General features: G+C 46.7%; 1 protein-coding gene across 1 annotated transcript in view; it reads left to right on the top strand.

Annotated features, from left to right (window-relative positions):
- cpsf1 (cleavage and polyadenylation specific factor 1) overlaps positions 1 to 15492 on the top strand; it is a 110750-nt gene that overhangs the window by 86928 nt on the left and 8330 nt on the right. Inside the window, exons 30-34 of the mRNA XM_067968829.1 lie at positions 380 to 415; positions 3794 to 3935; positions 9198 to 9350; positions 11349 to 11525; positions 13503 to 13569. Of these exons, the coding sequence (XP_067824930.1) occupies positions 380 to 415; positions 3794 to 3935; positions 9198 to 9350; positions 11349 to 11525; positions 13503 to 13569 (575 nt within the window). The remainder of the gene's footprint in view (positions 1 to 379; positions 416 to 3793; positions 3936 to 9197; positions 9351 to 11348; positions 11526 to 13502; positions 13570 to 15492) is intronic.

Below are 15492 nucleotides of genomic sequence, written 5' to 3'. Positions count from 1 at the left end.
GATTGACAAATCGTCAGCTGAAAGGAACTAATAAATGTTGTAATATAATAATAATAGAGGAAAGTGTTCATTGCTAAATCTGTCTCATTTTTTCCCTTTTCAGTCGAATGTAAAAAGATATGATTGTGTAACTACAGTTCCAGTGGATTTATTCCAGTTGCTGTAGTTTTCACAATCTACATATACCGTGGGTTTTACTCTTGACAGCATATCCATGTGTTATGGAGTTCCTGTCGCCAGATAGGGTTCGCTCCTTGGAAGATGAACATCTCCAGAGCGCACATTGTTTGATGTTGGATAGGTTGAATATGTCTTCGTTCTGTTTGGATCCGATTCACCTGAGACTCTTTTTGTGCCCCTTTTCTTTTATCCCTTCCAGGAAGTTAGATGAGTTCGATAATCGTAGGGGCGAGGTGTGAGTATGAACATTTGACTCTCTTGTGCGGCCAGGTCTTTAACCTCCCGAGAAATCGTGTTTATTTGCAACTATTAGTGTAAAAGGTTTTTGAAAATCTTAAATTTAAAGATCATAGAATCATAGAATCATAGAAGTTACAACATGGAAACAGGCCCTTCGGCCCAACATGTCCATGTCGCCCAGTTTATACCACTAAGCTAGTCCCAATTGCCTGCACTTGGCCCATATCCCTCGATACCCATCTTCCCCATGTAACTGTCCAAATGCTTTTTAAAAGACAAAATTGTACCCGCCTCTACTACTGCCTCTGGCAGCTCGTTCCAGACACTCACCACCCTTTGAGTGAAAAAATTGCCCCTCTGGATCCTTTTGTATCTCTCCCCTCTCACCTTAAATCTGTGCCCCCTCGTTATAGACTCCCCTACCTTTGGGAAAAGATTTTGACTATCGACCTTATCTATGCCCCTCATTATTTTATAGACTTCTATAAGATCACCCCTTAACCTCCTACTCTCCAGGGAATAAAGTCCCAGTCTGTCTAACCTCTCCCTGTAAGTCAAACCATCAAGTCCCGGTAGCATCCTAGTAAATCTTTTCTGCACTCTTTCTAGTTTAATAATATCCTTTCTATAATAGGGTGACCAGAACTGTACACAGTATTCCAAGTGTGGCCTTACTAATGTCTTGTACAACTTCAACAAGACATCCCAACTCCTGTATTCAATGTTCTGACCAATGAAACCAAGCATGCTGAATGCCTTCTTCACCACCCTATCCACCTGTGACTCCACTTTCAAGGAGCTATGAATCTGTACTCCTAGATCTCTTTGTTCTATAACTCTCCCCAACGCCCTACCATTAACGGAGTAGGTCCTGGCCCGATTCGATCTACCAAAATGCATCACCTCACATTTATCTAAATTAAACTCCATCTGCCATTCATCGGCCCACTGGCCTCAAGATCCCGTTGCAATCCTAGATAACCTTCTTCACTGTCCACAATGCCACCAATCTTGGTGTCATCTGCAAACTTACTAACCATGCCTCCTAAATTCTCATCCAAATCATTAATATAAATAACAAATAACAGCGGACCCAGCACCGATCCCTGAGGCACACCGCTGGACACAGGCATCCAGTTTGAAAAACAACCCTCGACAACCACCCTCTGTCTTCTGTCGTCAAGCCAATTTTGTATCCAATTGGCTACCTCACCTTGGATCCCATGAGATTTAACCTTATGTAACAACCTACCATGCGGTACCTTGTCAAATGCTTTGCTGAAGTCCATGTAGACCACGTCTACTGCACAGCCCTCATCTATCTTCTTGGTTACCCCTTCAAAAAACTCAATCAAATTCGTGAGACATGATTTTCCTCTCACAAAACCATGCTGACTGTTCCTAATTAGTCCCTGCCTCTCCAAATGCCTGTAGATCCTGTCCCTCAGAATACCCTCTAACAACTTACCCACTACAGATGTCAGGCTCACTGGTCTGTAGTTCCCAGGCTTTTCCCTGCCGCCCTTCTTAAACAAAGGCACAACATTTGCTACCCTCCAATCTTCAGGCACCTCACCTGTAGCGGTGGATGATTCAAATATCTCTGCTAGGGGACCCGCAATTTCCTCCCTAACCTCCCATAACGTCCTGGGATACATTTCATCAGGTCCCGGAGATTTATCGACCTTGATGCGCGTTAAGACTTCCAGCACCTCCCTCTCTGTAATATGTACACTTCTCAAGACATCACTATTTATTTCCCCAAGTTCCCTAACATCCATGCCTTTCTCAACCGTAAATACCGATGTGAAATATTCATTCAGGATCTCACCCATCTCTTGTGGTTCCGCACATAGATGACCTTGTTGATCCTTAAGAGGCCCTACCCTCTCCCTAGTTACCCTTTTGCCCTTTATGTATTTGTAGAAGCTCTTTGGATTCACCTTTGCCTGATCTGCCAAAGCAATCTCATATCCCCTTTTTGCCCTCCTGATTTCTCTCTTAACTCTACTCCGGCAATCTCTATACTCTTCAAGGGATCCACTTGATCCCAGCTGCCTATGCATGTCATATGCCTCCTTCTTATTTTTGACTAGGGCCTCAATCTCCCGAGTCATCCAAGGTTCCCTACTTCTACCAGCCTTGCCCTTCACTTTATAAGGAATGTGCTTACCCTGAACCCTGGTTAACACACTTTTGAAAGCCTCCCACTTACCAGACGTCCCTTTGCCTGCCAACAGACTCTCCCAATCAACTTCTGAAAGTTCCTGTCTAATACCATCAAAATTGGCCTTTCCCCAATTTAGAATTTTAACTTTTGGGCCAGACCTATCCTTCTCCATAGCTATCTTAAAACTAATGGAATTATGATCACTGGTCCCAAAGTGATCCCTCACTAACACTTCTGTCACCTGCCCTTCCTTATTTCCCAAGAGGAGGTCAAGTTTTGCCCCCTCTCTAGTCGGGCCATCCACATACTGAATGAGAAATTCCTCCTGAATACACTCAACAAATTTCTCTCCATCCAAGCCCCTAATGCTATGGCTGTCCCAGTCAATGTTGGGAAAGTTAAAGTCCCCTACTATTACCACCCTATTTTTCTTGCAGCTGTCTGTAATCTCCTTACATATTTGCTCCTCAATTTCCCGTTGACTATTTGGGGGTCTGTAGTACAATCCTATCAAAGATGTTTTATGGTTGGGCTGTTGGTTGTTAGACATTTACCAGTTTTCCTGTTTCAGCCAGTAATGTTAATGTTTAGTTCCTTGAAATAAAAGGGCTGATTCTCTGGGGAGCTTCCACCGAGGAGCGGGTCCGCAGGGAGGAGCGGGTCCGCAGGGAGGGGCGGGTCCGCAGGGAGGGGCGGGTCCGCAGGGAGGGGCGGGTCCGCAGGGAGGGGCGGGTCCGCAGGGAGGAGCGGGTCCGCAGGGAGGAGCGGGTCCGCAGGGAGGGGCGGGTCCCACAGGCCCTGATTTTTCCGTCCATTAATTTGAATGGATGCGAAATCACAGGCTGCGGGCCCACTGTTTCTCGAACTGAGCTCCCTGTGGGCAGCGCTCCTCGCTGGGAGCTCCCCGTCGAAGGGTCAACCCTAAAGAGTAAGGGGAGAAAAGAAACTTATTGCGGACAAGATTTGGGGAAGGGATGGCAGCAGGCCGTGATGATGGACATCCATTCAGAATGTGTGCTTCAGCACACTCTCTGACTAGCTTGAGCTGCATAGCAGCTGTCTCCACAGAGACCCCGCTTCTGTTGGTCTTTGTGGACAGTGCCGACGAAGTGCACTCTCTCAATCTCCCACTCATGTATCGGGCGCACACACAGTGGCTTTGTCAGTCCAGCACCCCTGACTCCCATTTGTGAATTTCTGTAGGATTGACATGGAGGACTGGGAACACATAACCTGCATGAAAACTGTGTCGCTGAGGAGCGAGGAGACCGTGTCAGGACTGAAAGGTTACATTGCCGTGGGGACGTGCCTGACGCAGGGCGAGGAAGTTACGTGCAGGGGTCGGGTGAGTGACTTGCTCAGATTTTGCACGGCCTGTAACGAATGATCGAGATGGTGTTAAAAATGGCAGCTGTAGGAATTGTACTGCCCAAACTATCTAGAGCTGTACGTGACACCAGTGTCACAGTTGTTTATAGTTCAGATGAAAAAAAAATAGTCATGTGAAAATACTCTGAAATGCGTGGCTGCATAGTTGTGTACAGCACTGATCGTCAACTTTCCTGTGTGGGGGACCCCTGCAAATATTGACACATTCCTGGGGACCCCCTACAGATATTGGCACACTCCTGAGGATCCCAGGAGGGTGCCTTTTCCTAACTTAAGACAGGGTCAGTTTGCATAATATATATATTTAAGAGCTATTGTATCTCCTGTGTCAGAGTGTATGATCAGTGCCTTACCTTCCACTGTTGAACCCGTGAAACACTCTTCTGATCCTGTGTCTCTCTTTAGCTTCTTTGCCCTCTTTTCTCTGATGTGGAGATGCCGGTGATGGACTGGGGTGGACAAATGTAAGGAATCTTACAACACCAGGTTATAGTCCAACAAATTTATTTTAAAATCACAAGCTTTCGGAGATTATCTCCTTCGTCAGATGAATGAATGAAAAGGTTCTCAAATCGCATATCTTATACTATGTTGGGACAGCATCACACCAATCAAAAGGTGTCGTTGTTATTCAAACAGGCCAGTCACGGAGAACAGCACGTCCCAGTACACTCGATATACATTGTGTCTATTACACAGGCAGGCAGAAAGAAACTCAAAATGGCAGCGAGAGAGAGAGAGAATTTTTAAAAACATATAAATTTTTTCCCCCTTTTTGCTGGTGGGGTTACGTGTAGCGTGACATGAACCCAAGATCCCGGTTGAGGCCGTCCTCATGGGTGCGGAACTTGGCTATCAACTTCTGCTCGACGATTTTGCGTTGTCGTGTGTCTCGAAGGCCGCCTTGGAGAACGCTTACCCGAAGATCGGTGGCTGAATGTCCTTGACTGCTAAAGTGTTCCCCGACTGGGAGGGAACTCTCCTGTTTGGCGATTGTTGCGCGGTGTCCGTTCATCCGTTGTCGCAGCGTCTGCATGGTCTCGCCAATGTACCATGCTCCGGGGCATCCTTTCCTGCAACGTATGAGGTAAACAACGTTGGCCGAGTCACAGGAGTATGAACCATGTACCTGGTGGGTGGTGTCCTCTCGTGTGATGGTGGTGTCTGTGTCGATGATCTGGCATGTCTTGCAGAGGTTGCCGTGGCAGGGTTGTGTGGTGTCGTGGACGCTGTTCTCCTGAAAACTGGGTAACTTGCTGCGAACGATGGTCTGTTTGAGGTTGGGTGGCTGTTTAAAGGCGAGCAGTGGAGGCGTGGGGATGGCCTTAGCGAGGTGTTCGTCGTCATCGATGACATGTTGAAGGCTGCGGAGAACATGGTGTAGTTTCTCCGCTCCAGGGAAGTACTGGACGACGAAGGGTACTCTGTTGGTTGCGTCCCGTGTTTGTCTTCTGAGGAGGTCTATGCGATTCTTCGCTGTGGCCCGTCGGAACTGTCGATCGACAAGTCGAGCGTCATATCCCGTTCTTACGAGGGCGTCTTTCAGCGTCTGTAGGTGTCCATCGCGTTCCTCCTCGTCTGAGCAGATCCTGTGTATTCGTAGGGCCTGTCCATAGGGGATGGCCTCTTTGACGTGGTTGGGGTGGAAGCTGGAAAAGTGGAGCATCGTGAGGTTGTCCGTGGGCTTGCGGTAGAGTGAGGTGCTGAGGTGCCCGTCTTTGATGGAGATTTGTGTGTCCAAGAAAGAAACCGATTCTGAGGAGTAGTCCATGGTGAGTTTGATGGTGAGATGGAACTTGTTGATGTTATCGTGTAGTCTCTTCAGTGATTCTTCGCCGTGGGTCCATAGGAAGAAAATGTCGTCGATGTATCTGGTGTCGATGTATCTGGTGTCGAGGCCATCCCCACGCCTCCACTGCTCGCCTTTAAACAGCCACCCAACCTCAAACAGACCATCGTTCGCAGCAAGTTACCCAGTTTTCAGGAGAACAGCGTCCACGACACCACACAACCCTGCCACGGTAACCTCTGCAAGACATGCCAGATCATCTGACGAAGGAGATAATCTCCGAAAGCTTGTGATTTTAAAATAAATTTGTTGGACTATAACCTGGTGTTGTAAGATTCCTTACTCTTTTCTCTGGTCCTTTTTTCTTTTTCCTTTCGGATGGAAGGTCCTGGGTGGTGGAGCCGATGACAGTGGGTCAGATTTTCTGTTGGAAGGTGCAGGGAAAATGCCTGTAAGAATAGTCAGTTTCCTTCACGTCCCCTCTCGGCGCACCTCGTCCCTCTTGCTACCACCCTTAACCTCACTGCAATGCCTCCCCTACTGCTCCCCACCACCTGCTCACTGCCGTCCTGCCTCTAACCCCTTCCCCTTTGCATGACCCCCACCGCCCCCTTCCCAACGACTTGTATCCACCATAATCCCTCACTGCCCTGTTCTCTTTCCTCCCGATTACCATTCCATTGCCTGTGCTCTCCATCCGCCTCCATTCCTATACCTCACTCCCCTTTGTTTCATCATGCCCTCTACCTCCCGCCCCCATCACTTCCACCCCTCCACCTGAGCCTGCATTTTCTTACCACCTCCGACCCTATCCCCTGCCCTCCATCCCTAAGCCTCCTAAGGGAGCGAGGGATAGACCGAGTAATTACGGGCCAGTCAGTCTAACCTCGGTGGTGGGCAAATTATTGGAATCAATTCCGAGGGACAGGATAAACCATCACTTAGAGAGGCACGGACTAATCAAGGACAGTCTGCGCGGATTTGTTAAGGGGAGGTCATGTCTGACCAACTTGATTGAATTTTTCGAGGAGGTGACAAGGAGGGTCGATGAGGGTAGCGCAATTGGTGTAGTCTACATGGATTTTAGCAAGGCTTTTGACAAGGTCCCACATGGCAGATTGGTCAAAAAAGTAAAGGCTCATGGGATCCAAGGGAATGTGGCAAATTGGATCCAAAATTGGCTCAGTGGCAGGAAGCAAAGGGTAATGGTCGACGGGTGTTTTTGCGACTGGAAGGCTGTTTCCAGTGGGGTGCAGCAGGGGTCGATACTAGGTCCTTTTCTTTTTGTGGTATTCATTAACGATTTGGACTTAAACGTAGGGGGCATGATTAAGAAATTTGCGGATGACACAAAGATAGGCCGTGTGGTTGATAGTGAGGAGGAAAGCTGTAGACTGCAGGAAGATATCAGTGGACTGGTCAGATGGGCAGAAAAGTGGCAAATGGAGTTCAATCTGGAGAAGTGTGAAGTAATGCATTTGGGGAGAGCAAACAAGGCAAGGGAATACACAATAAATGGGAGGATACTGAAAGATGTAGAGGAAGTGAGGGACCTTGGAGTGCATGTCCACAGATCCCTGAAGGTGGTTAAGAAGGCATATGGAATGCTTTCCTTTATTAGCCGAGGCATAGAATATAAGAGCAGGGATGTTATGCTGGAACTGTGTAAAACACTAGTTAGGCCACAGCTTGAGTACTGCATACAGTTCTGGTCACCACGTTACAGGAAGGATGTAATTGCACTAGAGAGGGTACAGAGGAGATTTACGAGGATGTTGCCAAGACTGGAGAATTTTAGCTATGATGACAGATTGGATAGGCTGGGGTTGTTTTCCTTGGAACAGAGGAGGCTGAGGGGTGATTTGATTGAGGTGTACAAAATTATGAGAGGCCTAGATAGATTGCAGAGGAAGGACCCATTTCTCTTAGCGGAGGGGTCAATAACCAGAGGGCATAGATTTAAAGTGATTGGTAGAAGGATTAGAGCGGAAATGAGGAAAAAAAATTTCCCCCAGAGGGTGGTGGGGGTCTGGAACTCACTGCCTGAGAGGGTGGTAGAGGCAGAAACCCTCAACTCATTTAAAAATATACCTGGATGTGCACCTGAAGAGCCGTGACCTGCAGGGCTACGGACCAAATGCGGGAAAGTGGGATTAGGCTAGGTGGCTCGTTTCTCAGCTGGCGCGGACACGATGGGCCGAATGGCCTCCTTCTGTGGTGTAAATTTTCTATGATGATTTCTTGCTCCCTCATACCTTATCTCCTCCAACCCACAAGTCTGATTGCAAACCCTCACCGCCATCCCCTTCCCACACTCCCCTGCCAGGCTGATCAGAAAATCCACCTGCCGCTCCCTCACCCTCCTGAGCAGCCTGATGCCAAAGCCAGGCTCGTGAAGTTAACATGCAGGTACAGCAAGCAAGGAAGGCAAATGGTATGTTGGCCTTTATTGCAAGGGGGCTGGAGTATAAGGGTAAGGAAGTCTTGCTGCAATTGTGCAGGGCTTTGGTGAGACCACACGTGGAGTACTGTGTACAGTTTTGGTCTCCTTTTCTAAGGAAGGATATATTTGCCTTAGAGGCAGTGCAACAAAGGTTCACTAGGTTGATTCATGGGGTGAGAGGGTTGTCCTATGAGGAGAGGTTGAGTAGAATGGGCCTATACTCTCTGGAGTTTAGAAGAATGAGAGGTGATCTCATTGAAACATATAAGATTCTGAGAGGGGTTGACATGGGTAGTAGCTGAGCGGCTGTTTTCCTCTGACTGGAGAGTCTCGAACTAGGGGACATAGTCTCAGGATAAGGGGTTGGCCATTTAGGACTGAGATGAGGAGGAATTTCTTCACTGAGAGGGTTGTGACTCTTTTTGGAATTCTCTGCCCCAGAGGGCTGTGGATGTTCAGTCATTGAGTATATTTGAGACTGAGATCGATAGATTTTTGGACTCTAGCGGAATCAAGGGATTTGGGGATTGGGCGGGAAAGTGGAGTTGAGGTCGAAGATCAGCCGTGATCTGATTGGATGGCAGAGCAGGCTCGAGGGGCCGGATGGCCTACTCCTGCTCCTATTTCTTATGTTCTTATAGCTTCCATTTTACTCGGCTTCAATAATAAGAGACCAAAATGTCCATGCTCGTCACATCAGAGTGTACAGGAGATCAAGAGAGAATGGGGGAATTAAGTTTTTTTTTTAAACCCATTGAGATAATGGAACAGAGTTTTGATGTTAAGTTGCAGGTTTGTTCTAATGATTTCCTCCATGGATCTTGACTGTCATTTGGAGGAGGGGGAAAGGTTGCAAGCAGAGAGGGAAAAATCAGTGATTGCCTTCTCCTTGCGACATTTGCGATTGCAGTGATGCCAAAATGGGGATAAAATAAAATAACAGCTCTGCCTATTATTATAATTCTTTTTTCTTTCTTTCTTTCCAGATTCTGATCCTTGATGTGATCGAAGTTGTGCCTGAACCTGGCCAGCCTCTGACCAAGAACAAATTCAAAGTCCTGTATGAGAAAGAGCAGAAGGGCCCAGTGACCGCCCTGTGTAACTGCAACGGTTACCTTGTCTCTGCCATCGGACAGAAGGTAACCGCAGCCCACCCTCCGCCGCTGTGCCGTGGAACGGCAGGACATTTCTTATTTAGTGTCTTTGCCAATGAGGGCACCAGCGTGTTGTCCATTATCAGTGCTTTACTTAACAGCAGGGAAAATATCGCAGAGGCTCATCCGGCAAAAGATTGAGATTATTAGCATAGGAGAAGGCCACGATTAATTTAGGTCCCTCTTGGGGGCTTTTTTCATACAAATCCACTTTCCTATTTTTTTCTCATACTAATCCCATTTTCCCCGCTGTTTTGACCACACTAATCCCATTTTCCCACTGTTTTGACCATAGTAATCCCATTTTCCTGCTGTTTTGACCATAGTAATCCCATTTTCCTGCTGTTTTGACCATAGTAATCCCATTTTCCTGCTGTTTTGACCATAGTAATCCCATTTTCCTGCTGTTTTGACCATACTAATCCCATTTTCCTGCTGTTTTGACCATACCAATTCCATTTTCCCCGCTGTTTTGACCATAGTAATCCCATTTTCCCCACTGTTTTGACCATAGTAATCCCATTTTCCCCGCTGTTTTGACCATACTAAACCCATTTTCCCCACTGTTTTGACCATACTAATCCCATTTTCCCCACTGTTTTGACCATACTAATCCCATTTTCCATTGTTTTGACCATACTAATCCCATTTTCCTGCTGTTTTGACCATATTAATCCCATTTTCCCCACTGTTTTGACCATACTAATCCCATTGTCCCACTGTTTTGACCATACTAATCCCATTTTCCTGTTTTTTTTTCTCATAATCGTTTATATCTGTCTTAGTGATGATCCAGTGCTGCCTTAAATGCTGCAGTCCATTTAACATTGATCACACTTCTGAGGAAGCATTCCATATTCCCGTAACACTCCTGGGTGGAAAAGCCTCTTCTAATCTCCCCCTTTATGTACTTGGTGCTTATCTTGCGATCATGGCCTCTTGCCTTCCACTTATCTACTAGTTGAAACAACCTATCTTTCCGTATCTTGTCTTGCTATTTCTTCTATTACTTTAAACACCTGAGTCAAATAGTCTTGAGCGACCAAAGAAACTGAACCCAGAGTGAAGCTGTGCCCCTGCCAATCCGATGATTCTGCAGGTGTGCTCCCCCGAAGCAGTGAGCCCACGCTGCAAGTAGGTTACAAAAACATGGTGTTAAAATTTGGAAACATTAATTCTTTGGAGCCCAGAATATCAGGCCAAGGCCTTAGTTTGAACTCAGTGACTTGCCTCTCTGGTCCCAACCACCACCAGCAGTATCGGGCATGAACTGACATTTTAATGATTCGCCTCTGCTCAGTTTCACCACAGTGTCGCTCGTCTTGGCTTGTATGACCTTTCAACATTACTGTTAATTTGCTTAACCTTGCCTAAGTTGCTAGTTAAGAGCTTGTTATTACTGCAGTACTTGTATTCTGTAAGCAGCGTGACGTTGGGCTTTTTCTCAGTGGTGGTGCTCCGGTCTCTGAATTGGATGGTCAATAGTTCAAGCCCCACACCCAAATGACTTCAGCCTATAATCCAGGCTGCATCATCTTAATCGTAATCGGAGATGTCATCTTTCGGATGAGACGTTAAACCGAGGCCCCGTCTGTCCTCTCTGGCACTATTTGAAGAAGAGCAGAGTAGTTCTCCCAGTGTTCTGACCGATATTTATCCCTCAACCAGCATCATGAAAATATAGATTACCTGGTTATTTATCTCGTTGGTGTTTGTGGGACCTTGCTGTGCGCAAATTGGTTGTCGTGTTTCCCCGCATTGCAACAGTGACTACACAGTACTTCATTGGCTGTAATTCACTTTGTGACTTCCTGAGGACATGAAAGGCTCTATATAAATGCAACTTCTTTCTATTTTTGTTTCATTTAAAATTCCAGAATTCGAAAGACTTGAGAAAGTATTGAGAGTATTTTTCCTTCTGGAGCTTCCGATGTCTTCACATTCTGCCCAGTAACACCACATGATGATTTTCCTCTTGTACAGATTTTCCTATGGAGTCTGAAGGACAACGACCTGACTGGAATGGCGTTCATCGACACTCAGCTCTACATCCACCAGATGATCAGCGTCAAGAATTTCATCCTGGCGGCAGACATCATGAAAAGCGTCTCCATCCTCCGCTACCAAGAGGAGAGTAAGACGCTGTCGCTTGTTAGCAGGGTACGTGTGCGGCACTATACAGTGAGCCTGTGAAGACCACTTGCACTGATCCCCAATGATCGGAGCAGCTCTAAAGCATTCATTCCCCATTGGGATAATGCGCCGAACGTGGATATTTTGCCCTCTCACTGAGCCTCCAAGTACAGTGGAGGCTAGTCCCATTTTAAATCTAAGAGGATAACCCTGCAAGCCAGTACCCTAACGGGGAGGGTGGTCACGGCTGATAAGGTCCACAGCTTTGGTTGGTTAAACATCAATGTCAAGTGACCCACCATGGCAGATTGTTTTCCTCCTCCCCTTCTGTAGGTGCTGACTCGCACTGGGGTATAAATCAATAGACACTGGTTGCCCTTTGGTACCTCACCAGCGGGGCCTTTCTTCATGTGTTCCACCGATGGGGCATCTTGCCCAAGCCCCTTCCTGCCCACATTAGGATACTTCCCAGGAGGGTTCACTGGGTAGCCCCGAGGAGCAGGGAACCTGATGGATTTTTGATTTTTCCTCCCTACCTGCGGTGGCCAAACGTAGGGCCCCAGCTGGTGCCTTAGCTGAGGTCAGCACCGACCTTCCGGGACTCACGGGTGGTTCATTTATCAATGAAGCTAACAAGGCGCCTCAGCGCAGGCCAAACTTTGAGACGAGTTTCATTTAAGTCCATCATTAGGGGTCCAACTAAAATCAGGGGATAAAAACTGTGATAGTGGTCTAAGTATTATATTGGAAGCATTGTGTGCCCTTTGACCCTTGGGGGTTTTAAAAATCCTTTTAGGAACAAGAGTAGGCCATTCAGCCCCTCGAGCCTGTTCCGCCATTCGATTAGATCGTTGCTGATCTGTACCTCAACTCCAATTACCCGCCTTAGAGGCTCCATATCCTTTACCTAACAAAGATCTATCGATCTCAGTCTGGAAAACTCCAATTGACCCCCAGCATCCACAGACTTTTGGGTGAGAGAATTACAGATTTCTACTACACTTTGTGTGACGAAGTGCTTCCTGATTTCACCCCTGAATGGCCTAAATCTAATTTTAAGATTATGTTCCCTTGTTCTTGATTTCCCTCATCAGAGGAAATAGTTTCTCTGCATTTACCCCATCAGATCCTTTTAATATTTTAAACACCTCGATTAGATTGTATCACCTTCTATACTCAAGGGAATACAAGCCAAGTCCATGCAACATGTCCTTATAATTTAATCCTCTAAGCCCTGGTATCAGTCTGGTAAATCTGTGCTGTACCCCTTCAAGGCCAGTAAATCCTTCCTGAGGTTCGGTGTCCGGAAGTGAACGCAGTATCTCCGGATGGGGTCTGACCAAGGCTTATACAACTTCCTCTCCTTTGTATTGCAGTCCCCTTGAGATAAAGAAACAGAGAGAGTGAGACAGGAAGGTATAGAAACAGAAAGGTGAAACCCAGCCGATAAATTTGTGGCTAATGTCTTCTTCACATACATGTCTTTTGTGTATTGAACCTCGATGGCTCAGCTGGTTAAGACAGTGAGTAGCTGAGCCCAACAGATCAGGAAGGTCTCCAGTGTTTGCTGAGTTAGCTGGTCTCAGCTGAGGCGTACAGTTGAAGCAATACAGTTGGCCTCAGTACCCCTCTGTGTTGGAGTGTGGAAAACTAGCCAGGGGTCCCTACTTCTGACCACTATTCAGTAACCCCTCCCCTCCCCCCCCCCCCTTTGCTGGTTAATTAGGAATGTGTGGGGTCATTAGGTGAGTAAAGGGTCAGGCTTGGGCTGTGATGCCCATCTGTGGACACTCGCTGTCAGGCTCACACATGGGCATTGGCCATCTGGTGAGGGCAATCGGTCTTTGTGGAATTGTACCCCAGGAAAAGGTGAACACCTTCAGCCAAAGGAAGGGGAGGAAACTGGAGAGAAATTTAAAGATAGATATAGATTGGTACAGCGCTGTTGTGTGTGGGTGTTTTATTTTAAGCTCACCTCTAATCATTTATGTGACTTGTCCCCAGGATCCGAAACTTCTGGAAGTGTACAGCATAGAATTCATGGTGGACAACTCTCAGCTGGGATTCCTCGGTGAGTCACTGCCCACACTGTCCCGGGACCGTTATCAAAGGTCATTGCCCAAAGGTTTGCTTCTAATAACATGGTTTTTCTCCCCTAACTGCCCCTGCACGGCCCTGTGTTAAATTGCTAATGACAAAACTTCCAAGAGGATCCCGCAGCTTCCAATATAACCAGATGGGACTCACCAATAATGTTACCCTTACTTTCTCCCCCAGCCAAACCCGAGAACATAGAGGTGGGAGCAAGAACAACCTGATGAACCTGTTCTCCTCACATGTAGGACTGACTTAACCCTTTCATCTCCCTCCTGCTTTAGCACCAAGCTCTGTGTGCTTCTGTCAAATTGGGTCTCTTGTCCACTTAACCTTTTATACTTGAACCGTATCCACATTCACTGCATTGGGTGCCTGCCTATAGTGCGGCGTCCTTACTCCTTGAGTCCTGTTTTAGCTTGCCCCATCCTCGCTTTCCAGTACAAAGGGACAGGAGGAGGCCATTCAGCCCCTCGAGCCTGTTCTGCCATTCAGTCAGATCTTGGCTGATCTGTACCTCAACTCCATTTACCCACCTTTGCTCCACATCCCTCGATACCCTTACCCAACAAAAGTCTATTGATCTCAGTCTTGAAAGCTTCAGTTGACCCCCAGCATTCGGGGGGGGAAGAGTTCCAGATTTCCACTGTCCTTTGTGTGAAGAAGTGCTTTCTGATTTCACTCCTAAATAGCCCAGCTGTAATTTTAAGGTTATGCTCCCTTGTTCTGGATTCCCCTAAACTTCTCATCCATCAATTGGAAATGTGGGCAGTGGCTGGCAGTATTTGGCATGTTTTTTAAGTGAAATATTTTACAGGATGCAAGGATGGGAAACTGTAGTTATGAGGAGATATTTCAGATACTGGGACTATTTCCCTTGGAGCAGAGAAGGCTAAAGGCGATTTAACAGAGGTTTTTAAAATAATGAAAGGTTTTGACACGATGAATAGGGAACGACTATTTCTTCTAGTTGGACAATCATGAGAAAGGATCATCATTTTAAAATGATCACTAAGGGAGTGAGGAGAAAGATGAGGAGAATTTTCTTTACACGCAGGGTTGTTGGAGCGTGGAATGCTTTGCCACAGGGCACAGACCATTGCATCTTTTAAGGGAAGGGTGGATAAATATTTGAAGCAGAGGAAGATACAGGACTATGTGGAGAGAGAAGGGCAGTGGGATTAGTTTTGGATTGCTAGCACAGACACGACGGACCGAATGGCCTGCTTTGTGCTGCAAACTTCTATGGTTAATGGCGGGAGCACCTATGAATATGATCCTCATGCTTTTGTAATGAAGAAAGTAACACACGGGAGCAACGCACGTTAGTTATCATTATTGGTTATTCCTTTGAATTTCAGGTCAAGTATTAAACCTCTCATTAATATAGTCCAAATATATATTTAAAATATAATTTCAGTGACTGCTGTCTATTTCGGCTGATGTTAACTTTGTGCCGTAGAAAATGCTGGAAAAATGCAGCAGGCCCTTCATCATCTGTTTGTTAGGGTAACGCTGGATGTGTGACCTTCGTCAGAATGTCAGAGCCTCCCACCTCTGAAGACGCGTCTCCACCCAAAACGTTATCTCCTTTTTTATTCTTTACGGACCAGCTGCCCGTTTCCAGTTTTTTTTTAATCTGTTTGTTTCAGATTTCCAGCGTTTGTTTGTTTTTCTCTCTCTGCCTTCATCCCTTCCCGCTGACCTTCCCCCTGATGTCCAGCCCAATCATTTGTGGAAAAGTTCGGTAGGAGATTTGGAAGTTTTCAACGCCGGGTTTAGGCCGGCAGGTTTTTGGTGTTACGAGCTGTGCGAGTTTTATCGGGTGGCGGTACACCGGCAGTTCTCTGCGTTCTTTTTTTAAGTGCTCTGTGCAACTGACTGTGTTTTTCTCTCATTT

Source organism: Heptranchias perlo, chromosome 2 (genome assembly GCF_035084215.1).
Source record: "Heptranchias perlo isolate sHepPer1 chromosome 2, sHepPer1.hap1, whole genome shotgun sequence".
Taxonomy (NCBI): domain Eukaryota; kingdom Metazoa; phylum Chordata; class Chondrichthyes; order Hexanchiformes; family Hexanchidae; genus Heptranchias; species Heptranchias perlo.
This window is presented reverse-complemented; position numbering and strand designations above follow the sequence as displayed.